This window comes from Bactrocera dorsalis, chromosome 1, assembly GCF_023373825.1.
Source record: "Bactrocera dorsalis isolate Fly_Bdor chromosome 1, ASM2337382v1, whole genome shotgun sequence".
Taxonomy (NCBI): Eukaryota; Metazoa; Arthropoda; class Insecta; order Diptera; family Tephritidae; genus Bactrocera; species Bactrocera dorsalis.
The window spans coordinates 21972016-21983842 of NC_064303.1; the positions used below are offsets into that span (position 1 = coordinate 21972016).

Below are 11827 nucleotides of genomic sequence, written 5' to 3' on the forward strand. Positions count from 1 at the left end.
GTATCGCCGCTCTGCTATCTGAGTGAATGTTCACATATCTGAAGGTAGACACTCTTTTGAGCAGCATATCTGCTGCAACCTTGATGGCTGCACCCTCAGCCTGGAAAACACTACAATGGATTTATTGAGAGCACGTCGATGAACAGATAAATTCATGTTTTGACCCGGTTTGTTGGTTACCAAGATCGTGCGATAATACACCGTTAGACTTTTTCCTGTGGAGATATGTAAAGTCTAAGGTCTATGCGGACAATCCGACGTCGATACGGGTCTTGAAGTAAAACATCACGCATGCCATTCGCCAATTAGCAGTTGAAACGCTCCAATGAGTCATCGAAGATTTAACTCAATGAATGGACCATCTAAGACGCAGCCGCGGCTTATATATGACAGAGATAATATTCAAAAAATAAATGCAAAGTAATATTTTTTCGAATGATAATAAACATTCCCCAATAAATTTGAAGTTTCTGTGTGTTTTCTTTAAAAAAGTGGGGAATCTCGAGATGGATCCCCATTTACATGTTGTTTGTTTTATTCGATATTAATCTTGGCTTGGCACATCGGTCGACAGCTAACAATCAATGGCAATCACTCATAAATTATTAATAGACATTATTCTATATAGTCGATGTTTTATGCACTATGTACCAAGGGATAATCCAAATTACAGAAATTAAGGAGAATTCTTGGTATATTTTGAAACTGATATTAACAAGAAATTAAAGATTATGTTTAGAGGTTTTGAAATAATTTAACATTTACTTAACATTATTAGTACAAAATTATATCAGTATGTATGCGAATGCACATTGGTGCCGGCAGCAAATACAATTACAAAACATTTAGGGTTAATACACTTGAAAAACATTAGTTTCAATCATTTTGTTTTCCACATAAAGGCACAACGGTCTGGCAAATTCGAAATTTATGCAGCGATAATTCGACTGAGTCAGCTTAGGCGCGTACACGTGACGCCTTCTTGCTCTTATCGGCCTTTGGCGGTGGTGGGCCACGTTCGCTCTTTATGTGCCGATTGTAGAGACTGCAAAGAAGAAGTATTTTCATTAAAATTTTTAAACTCAATAATGCGTAGCACCGAATTCAACTCAACTCACATTTTGTATGTTTCCGTTTTTATGTACTCGATGACGTGACTAATACCGAGCAGATATTGCTCCTGTATAGGCACCACCCACGGATTCTCCTCCATCTTCATCACCGATTTGCTGCCTAACAAATCCAGATTACCCACTTCCGGTGGCAGCACCTGCAGGCGATTATTTTGAATATGCAATTCGCGCAGACGCGTCAGTTCGCCAATTTCACGTGGCAAATCGAGCAGATCATTGTCGCGCAAGCCGAGTATTTGCAGGTTCTTCAAATTGCCCAACTCCCTGGGAATGTGTTCGAAGTCGTTGTCACCCAAGTAGAGTGCACGAAGTGTTTCGATCATAAAGAAATTTCCCGGCAGGACATTCTCATTGAGATTGTTGTAGGAGAGGTCCAATACCTCTAGCACGGGGAAAGCGCCGAAACCGCGTGGCAGGCTGTCCAAACGATTTAGCGACACATTTAGTATGCGCAATTTCGGCATTGACGATAGCGATACGGGCAGCTCGCGCAAACCGTTATTGGACAAATTCAATATTTCCAGGTTGAGGAGGTTGGCAATACCCGGGCTGATCATGGTGATCTTGTTGTGGCTCAGTGTGAGGCGCGTAATGTAGGACATGTTGACTGAAATTAGAGGAAATTGATAATGAGTTAACCATTAAATAAAAACGGTTCTGGCAAATTCAATTATATTGTTGTTCAAATAAATAATAACGGTAGATATTACATGATCTTCAACTGTATTTCTGACATTAGAATTATTTTTTTGTCGTCCGAACGGCTAAAAACACTTCAGGTCTGAGTATAATCGGCACAGTATCCGGCGGGGTAAGCAGAGTAAGAGGAAGACCTCCACTCCGTTGGTAAGACCAGATGGAGAAGGACCGAGTGATACAATAGGAGGTACATTTTGCACTAGTCTTTCTTGACAGATCACGTGTGAGTCGTGTCCAGCTGTCATGCTATTTTCGTTCATTATTGTTTGGCATTTTATCATTGAAAGGCTTACGCCTGAACAAAGTTCACAAATCTTTCGCGTTCTGTAAAGTAGGTGTTTCGCGCACTTCGCTCAACCTATCGTCAACATAATCGGCTACTGATCGTACTATTCGCAACATAATCACCCATCTTTAGACCCAAAATTCATTATTGGATAATATTCGACCGAATAGACCATGTCCAGTACGCAGTGAAGAAAATATAGCAGCCGTCGCTGAGAGTTTACACGAAGACCGTGACGCAGCAACTCGGAATGACGTATGGAGCGACTTTGCGCATTTTACGTTGAGATCTTAAATTGAATGGGTAACAAAATACTCGACTGTCTTATGCGATATCGCTTCGTTCTATGAGCTCTTTAAAAGTCCCAATAGATGCAACGTTTTCGAGCAACTTTTTTTTAACGATGAGACCCATTTCTTGATTAAACTGCTTACTGATTTTAAATTCTGTATATCGTCTGTATATATACGAATTACTCCCTCAGTTTTTAGGATATCGTTTTGAAATTTTGCAAACGTCATTTTCCTTCAAGAATCTGCTCATTTGTCGGAACTGCCGATATCGGACCACTATAACATATAGCTGTCATACTTTCGCATTTGACGATATATTTTCACAAAATTTGGTACAGATTATTTTCTAAGACAACAATGTAATCTCCGAAGAAATTGTTTAGATCGATTAACTATAGCATATAGCTGTCATACAAACTGAATGATCGAAATCAAAGCCTTGTAAGGAAAACTTTCCCATTTGACAAGATATGTATATTCAAGAAGTTTGGTACAGATTATTTTCTAAGGCAACAATGTAATCTCCGAAGAAATTGTTAAGATCGGCTTACTGTAGCATATAGTTGCCATACAAACTGAACGATCGGAATCAAAGGGATGTATGAAAAACTTTCGCATTTGACGTGGTATCTTCATGAAATTTGACTGGATTACTTCTTAAGGTAATAACATAATCTCCGAAAAAAATTGTTCAGATTAGATTACTATAGCATATAGCTTCCATACAAACTAAACACATAGTTACCAGAGAGTCGCAAGGATCACAATTTTTTCAATCATACCCGATCATTGACTCAGATCCTTTGTGACGGAAAACTTTGCTTCAACAAAAATGAATGATCGTACGCGAGCGTGCTCAAAGCGAACATTCAGTTTCAATCACTGTAGCTTGTTTCGTCATGATTTTTCTCGATCGAAAGCATTGTGTGAGCAGCAAAGAATGTTCGAGAATGCTGCTTGCAATCCGATCGATCACACTCATACCGTTTGGTCATACCGGGTGGTTCCTGCCAGTAGCACAGTCGCTGAGCGTTCTTTTTCTTTAGCTGGAAATATTATAACTGAAAAAAGAAATAGGCTCGGACCATGTTCAGTTGATAATTTATTGTTTTTAAATTCATATTTTTTAAGTTTTAGCGATTAAGAAACCAAGTTTATTACCTTCTTTTAATTTTAAGTTTTTGTTGATCTCAATGAAGAAGTGATAAAAATTTGAAATTTGTGTTCCCTAATATTTTAAGCATTACCTTTGTTTATTAATTTTAAGCATTAATTGAATTTTAGTTTTAAGCGTTAAAAATGAAGAAATATATGCAGTAATGTTTTGGATTTTATGCATCGCAACTTGTTTCCGTTAAAACACACAAATATGTACATACAAACTATGCACATACATATTTGCAGGGCAATTCTCGATCTGATTGGTTCAATCACAATCAATTCAAACGCACACTTGATCGATGTATGAGTTTTCGTGCATCATTGGACTTGATCGTGTTTTTCTGTACAATCATTTCCAATCATCATACCGGAACCGAACAATCAGTTTCAATCAGAGCAATCAAATCAATTGATCGAACTCCTTCGTTTTGAGCACGAAACTCGATCGAACAATTTTGTTGCGAACCGCTGTGCTGAGTTGTGACCGTTTTGAGCGAGGCTGATCAAACAGGATCGATCATACTCAATGCAGGTCTCTGATAGTTACCAAAAGAAATGCACCTATGAAGGGTACATTAATTCGGCGCAGCCAAAGATAACGTTTTCTATTATTTCTTTTTAATTTTACTGTTTATTCCTAAAACACATATTCATAAATATACCCTTAAAATTAAAAAAAAAACGCCTTTTTGCAGCCAAGTGTGCGCCGCAACACACATAATATCATTAATGCACTGTGCGTTAAAAGAGTAAAATGCCGGCAGCAATGACCAAAAGTGCATGATTTAAGTATTTATACCTTTTGTTTACAAATTAAGCCATTGCGACATAAAGCTTTAATATACATATGTACACAGATGAAACAGCTTATTCTTACAGGCTTGAAGATTAAATTATCCATTACAATCAAAATACTGTGCTAGAAACTAATACTCAATATTGAGAATTTAAGCGTTTTCCTCGCACAATTTCCCTCAACTACTAAAGTAAACAAAGATTAAAGGGATTACAGTGCTTCTCAAACCACAGCAATGCGCATAGCTAATATTTACATAGCTAATGTCAACAGAGAGCGACTGCTTCCGTTAATAACACTCAATTAGTACTCACGCGAGTGTATCTGAAATGATACACTTAGAAAATAATTATGTTCTATATACACACAGAGAAACAAATACATAAGAATACATATATCGTCACGCACTCGTCACTATACATACATACATACGCAAACAAGCATAGTATATCTTAATTACTTAATTCATGCTTTAAATCTGACCAGTGTTGCCGAGGAGACACAATTTTTAATCATACTAAAAAAGTACTATGAAATCAAATGCGTGTTTTCTGTGATAACTGAATATGAAAATTTATTTTTGAATCATAAAAACAACTAATTTTGACATTAGGAGTTGAAAAATATTTTGAAAGTTTTTGGATTTGACCTAAAAATACAATTTTATATAATTGAATCATGACTTCAACCAATAAAGCTGTATTTTTATTAATAACTGAATAAGAGTGGATTGTAAATCACAAAAAATCATCAATAAAATTTATGAGGAAAATAAACAACGTTTTCCCGGAACCGTAACTTTATGAGGAAATGAACAAGAAATCAAGTTTAATAATTTTTTTTGCAATCAATATTTTTTCCACACAAAATAACGTTGTTGTTGTGGTTTAACGGTTATCAGTTCCCGTTACCATGGTAAGGATTATCCAGGTTGTCGTCGACGTCATCTAGCTGGAGGCCCAGAGTGCAATTTCGACGGGGTCGGACCAAAGGGGAAGGAGTGTTAGATGAGTGGGATTATCAGGGCATGCAAAGAGGTGGCCAGTGTCATGCGGGGACTCGTTCTAGCGACTTGAGAATTTTGTTGCGGCGTGTACCTTGGCGATAATCGCAGCCGTATGGGGAGTGAAGGAGCATAGACGACTAAAAGATACACCTAAAATCTTAGGATTATTGACAGTCGGAATTTTGACGCCATCGACAGCAATATTAAGCTCAAGTGTATACTTCAGGGTTCAGTTCATAAATATCGTCGCTGTGGATTTAGTGGGGAAAGTGTAAGGTTCCGTGCAGTGAGGAAATGAGAAAACAAGGACACCACCCTGCGCAGCCCCCTGTTTAATTCTACTCAATTTAGTTGTCTCTCCTCGGAATAGTACGAATGCTTGTCGACCGTTCAGGTAGTTCATTGTCCACCTATTCAGTCCTGGAGGAAGTGTAGTTTTTTCGATGACCTGCGGAAGCGTTGTGTGATTGACTGTTTCAAAAACTTCTGAGAGGTCCAACGTTACCAGGATCGTTCTCTCACAGGGTGGTTTCTGGTTGAGGCCACGAACTATCTGAGCGTTTATGACGCTGAGTACTGTGCACTTTTCGGAATCCATGTTGGCTAGGCTCAGGTGGTGAGTAAAGGTTGGGAGTAGCAAGTTCTCACGTGTCTTCACTATCGTCTCATCGTCCGATAACTCTCACAAAATAATCGTTATATTTGGATTTTTATTTTTTCGCTTACAAAATAAAAGATATTTCATAACTTTAACTTGTGTTGTCTTCAAAAAAGCAAAAATTATCTATTTCCAAATTATATATGTACATACATAAGTATGTATGTATATGCGACCCCTCCTTCATAATGATTTTTTATATTAAAAAGTTATGAAGTAATTGTTAATTTCTATCGCTGATTTTTTCTTGACATTATGGATTGTTTTTTGTTTTTTTGTTAAGTTGTGTAGCTTCGGCTTCATGGAATCACGCGAAAAGCATAAAAAAGGGTTTGTAACTATTTTCTTCAATCAATGATATTTTCTTATACTAAATTGGCAAATCTTAAGAAAATTTTAATTTTAAAAATATTTCTTAATAATATTATTTCTAAATTGAAATTAAATTATTTATTATGTTCAAAATGTTTTATTATTTTCTCAGCCCAAAAATATCACCTCTGCGTAAAGTGCTGTGTGAAAAGCAACAAGTAAAGCAACCCTTAAAGCATATAGAGATATTTGATGTGCGCTCTCGAACAAACAATTTTATTTTTATGGTACCTTACGTATAATATTTGGTAATTTATATGGACTGTTATGAGAATTTGTTACGCCAATATTCCAAAATACTGCTTTGATTCCTTTTAGCATGGTTAAAATTTACATTTGCATACTACTTTAGTTGAGGGCAACGAAAACGCCTACCATATACATTATGTATCACACAGCTGTCGTGATGATCTCATAAGCATATTGAAGTTATCACGAACCGTATGAGTATGGCAATTATCACACGATATTTAATATTTAAGCAATATCATAGCAAAACGGCACATAATTTATATTACAATATTTGGAATTAATCATAAAAGCACTAAAAATCACTATTTACACAAATTCAAGGCAATATTTTATGTCTTCTATAGGTCATTGCATAGTCAAATACGTGTGGGCAGCACAGTTTGAGGGGCAATGTGTGATATTTTGTCGCATTTATTGCGAACATTTTCTTATTAGTAGTTTGTGCACATCTGTTAATCACTTCTTTTGTTTACACTTACACAATCCCGGCAGCTCCTCGAAGGAGCTAATGCCCTTGTCGACCAAATCGAGCTCACGGTTCTGCGTTTCACGCGCTTCATCCAACACTTTCTTCGCCTTCGACATTTTGGCATTGACTGGCAGACACGATTGACTCATTTTCGCTGGTGGTGGTCGTTGCGCTGTTAGAGAATGTTTAGTATTTGAGTGAGTTTTTTATCTCTCCTCTTGTGTTTTGTTTGGATGTTTGTTTTTGCTTTTACTTTGCTGCTTTTATTTTATGTTTTTTTTTAATTTTCGTTCGCACTTTTTATTTCGGTGAGCGAATTTTAAAATATATTTCTTTTTCGTTTGTTTTCACTTTTTGTTTGTAAGCAATGAAAATATAAAATACCTATAAAATTTACACATGTACAGTTGCGATCAAATTAATAGCAGTTAGCTAAATGAAAACATCATTAATGATATATAGCTTTCTTGATATTCCATTTCATTCATTATTATTATCCAACATTTAAGTATAATTACTATGTACAGTATATTCAGTTATACGCTAAATCATTGAAATTTTGGAAAGTCTAATATATTCTAATTAGTTTTTTGTAAAACATTTTTCGGTTCAAACAGAAAATTCTTTTACTAATGGCCTGAATTTTATGAATCTCTCCATTCTTCCCAGTCGGATGGAAATATTTGCATTAATTTTTGTGGTTAAACTACTATTAGCGTTAATTTCGAGATCATTTCTTCTTGCTAAAATTGAATTTATATTCCCCTCTAGGCTTTTAAAGTATTTTGTTCCCTCTCTTTCTAGCACCTTTGATATAAATCGTATCTGATTGATTCTACGGCATACAGGAAACGATTATATTTCCAGAAATAACTAATATCACTTTCGAAAATATAAATTTGATCTCGATAACAATTGAAGTATTATAACTCCAATAGTACTTTTTCACAAAATTTGAAGAATAAGTTCATATACAAGTACCAAGGCTCAAAATATTTGATTTGCATAATGCACTGCGACGGTGGCTGTGCGGTTATTATTCAGGCACTTGCATGGAAAATAATGTTCATTTTCTCTGTTCCAAATCACAGATGTAACAATGATTGTTTTTTACCGAGATCCTTAAATCCCTTAAACTTCTTTCGTGGAATTTTTACAATATATTATGTAAGGTTGTCAAATATCCGCTTTATTGCTCATTAGTAAATGCTTTATAAAAAGTTTACAGTGATCGGATTTCCATCCATCCATGTTTCCATCTAGACGGCAACATCATAACACCCCCTCGTAGAAGCCCCCCTTATTTGAGAAAAACTCGGACAGCTACTTTTTTGTTCAAATCTCGACTTGGCCACTGTTTGAGACGATTCAACGGCCTTCGACCATGACCGCTTTCGCTTAAGATTGTCGTATGTAATCCATTTTCGTCGACAGTCACCATCCGCTTCAAAAATGGGTCGAGTTCGTTCGGTTTTAGCAGCATGCCGCATGCGTTGATTCAGGCCAGAAGGCTTTTTTGCGTAAAATCATGCGGCACCCAAACTTCAAGTTTTTTGTGTGTCCAGCCTTCTGCAGATGGTTCAAAATGGTTTGGTGACTAACTTACATCTTCTACGCAATGTCACGAAAAGGTCTAATTCGATGATTTCCATGATTTGATCGGTATTCGTCGTCACAGGTCTTTCGCCGGCTGGCTTATCCATGATGTCGTTTTCACCCGTTCTGAATCGTCGAAAACATCTTAAATCTAGCGCCCCCTGGCGCCATCTACATGTGGACTGGTATGTTAGAATCTGCTATCTTTATCGATTATTCAGTGAGAATTCCATGACAATTCATTGATTGGAAGTGAAGTTATTGGGTTTTTTTTCAAAGGACATAAATGACGATCAACATGTGAGCCAATCAAAATCCGTGATCACCGAAATTCCATCGAAACTGTGCGTGAATTCAACAAAAATCTGCCGAAATCATCATTGAAGTTCATGGAAATGGTATTGAACATCTCCAAGCCATCGATTTATCGCATTTTCACCGAATATTTGGACTTACGAAAGGTGTGTGCACAAAGGTTGTTCCGCCCAAAAAATGCTCAGTATCCAACATTTTAGCCATTAACCACTCTCCGTATTCACCTGATATGGCACCGTGCGACCTCTTTCTTTTCTGAAAGATGCATTTGCCCATGAAAGGAAAGCGTTATGCAGACGTAGAGGCCATTCAAAAGGCGTGCACCGACATACTGGCAGCCATACCGGCCAACGAGCTAAAACACTCGTTCGACATGCTTTTGTACCGTGCAAAAAGTGAATTGAAACACAAGGAAACTATTTTGAATAGAATAAATTGATTTTGCCGAAAAAGAACCATTTTTCTGCTTTTTTTTAAGTCCTGTTTACTTTTGATTCCTTGTATTTCATGGGATATTTTGACACTTATGCTATTTCTTTTGTAAAAACTTTGACTAGCGTTCTATCTACAAGTATATTTTTGGTACATATGCTCCTATTACATTGATCGCAGCTGTGTATGTGTAAACATTTGGTTAAAAATAAAAATAAAAAAAAGTTTTGAAAATTATAGTTGAGCACTTTTTTATTACTTATTACAATTATAAATAATGCGACATTATTTAAATTTATAAAAAGTTCGAGACTTTTAAATTAAAACTAAAATCCCCTGTTTTCACAAACACTGCTTTTATCTTAACAATTGCTTTAACACTTTTTGGTAAACATATGAAATATTATTTTTATTTTTATTCATGAGCACTTTCTTTATAAAAATATTAGTTTTATTGCTCTGACAACTTTTAAGCTGGCAACGCCACCAAATCAAGTAATTCAAATATGGAAATTTTGAATTTTTTGCAGCAAATCATTTAACAACTAAATATGTATGTATATCATAGCTGGTTGGAATATTACATATGTATGTAAAAATTACTTAATTCACAAAAAAAAATATATATTTAAAATGTAATTTTTGGCGAAGAAGAAATATGCTGTAAATAGTACACTTCTAGGTAAATGTGTGTTTATATGTACATATGTAAATACATACATAGGTGCATGTGAATTAACAGAATTCATTAAAAAATACTTATTTCACAGTTTCTGCTTTCCAATTAGACACAGATGTTTAAAATATACACACAAAATATATACAACTATTTTTTATTTATGTATTTATGTATCTCTAGTATTAGTACATCTGTTGTAAATTTTGTAGGCACATAGGTATATACATACATACATATGTGCTTTTGAAAAGTCTACACTTTTCACTTGCAATTCATCAATCAGGTTTCGCGACGCACAAATTTTCCGTTGCACCAACACACGCGCACAAACGACAATTTGACTTTGAACTAATTTCGGCTATGCTTTTCCCAAGTGCTTGTTGTTGTTACACTATTTACAACATTTTCAATTGATTCTGCATGTTTTTGCTTATGACCACTGCGAACTTCACCCATTTATGTGCTACACTTCTATAACACACACACACACATACACATTCATCTGCAATAACACCTTCCGCGAATTTTTGTTTGCCTTTTCTTCGCCGTTGTCGTCCAATCCGTTCGATAAATCAACGCATACTACAAGTTTCGGTTGCCTTACAATTTCTATAATTTATCACAGAAATAGCAGCGACAGGCGCAGTCACTTCACAGTGGGTCGATCGGCGGCGCAATGTGTCATACTGACACCCACCTCCGAGGCAGTGGCTACATTGGATTAGCGCTACAACACAGACACCCTTACAACATATGCTGCTTGGTCGTCTAAACTGGTTAGTAGCAACTAAATATTGCTGCCACTGCTTGCTTTGTTGTTGTTACCGCACTATTTAATTGACAGATGATGAACAAACATATGTATATATATACATGCATGTTTGATTCTTGCCTGTGTGTTTCAATATCATTTGATACCTACAGAAAATACTGACAAAACTTGTTTGACCACATTTTTCGTTTAAATCCTCATACTAAATGGCGTTGTGAAGCCACTGTAGTAGGGGATGACACCAACTGAAAAATATATAGCGAAGTCATGAACCGTATTTTATAGTTTAACAGCTATGGTATTAGTATGTTAACATTAATATGGGTAAATTTATTAACATCCGCAATACGAGTATAAGGAAATAGTAAATGACAACCTAATATATAGAACCTAATATATAGATTTAAAATTCAGGGACAATCTTCCCCCGACAATGGTTTGTTTGAGGGTAAAAAATGGGTTTAATCTGGTTAATACTTCTCGAAGCTCCCATATATCTAACACAAATATTTTCGTTCTACCAGGTATTCTAGACGCTGCATATATCGACCAACTTGTGTGTTATCTCTATGAAAATGAGAGAGCGTGTTTCACTGATAAGAGTGCCTAAGACTTTACCTAGCCCCCATATAAAAAGTATATAAAATTGGGGTGAGTTTACTCCATATGATTAGTATGTGAGGTACCTTAATGAAACCCAAGGGACAATTTTCTTCTAGTAACGGGTGATTTTTTTGAGGTTGGGATTTTCATGCATTAGTATTTGACAGATCACGTGGGATTTCAGACATGGTGTCAAAGAGAAAGATGCTCAGTATGCTTTGACATTTCATCATGAATAGACTTACTAACGAGCAACGTTTGCAAATCATTGAATTTTATTACCAAAATCAGTGTTCGGTTCGAAA

At 35.9% G+C, this 11827-nt stretch overlaps 1 protein-coding gene across 1 annotated transcript; it reads right to left on the bottom strand.

The window, feature by feature from the left end:
* Positions 1-729: 729 nt before the first annotated feature.
* Positions 730-10780, bottom strand: LOC105233398 (ras suppressor protein 1). The gene is made up of 4 exons (XM_049462033.1): positions 10642-10780; positions 7136-7509; positions 1119-1740; positions 730-1045 (listed from the first exon to the last, which is right to left on the bottom strand). The coding sequence occupies exons 2-4, from the start codon at positions 7272-7274 to the stop codon at positions 958-960; spliced, it is 849 nt and encodes a 282-aa protein (XP_049317990.1). The 5' UTR covers positions 7275-7509; positions 10642-10780; the 3' UTR covers positions 730-957.
* Positions 10781-11827: the final 1047 nt, after the last annotated feature.

Coding starts and splice junctions, on each gene's coding strand:
- LOC105233398 (XM_049462033.1), bottom strand. CDS start 7,274: ATGAGTCAATCGTGTCTGCCAGTCAATGCCAAAATGTCGAAGGCGAAG. Junction 1,741..7,135: donor CGAGGAGCTGCCGGGATTGT/GTAAGTGTAAAC, acceptor CTCTAATTTCAG/TCAACATGTCCTACATTACG. Junction 1,046..1,118: donor AAAACGGAAACATACAAAAT/GTGAGTTGAGTT, acceptor TCTTCTTTGCAG/TCTCTACAATCGGCACATAA.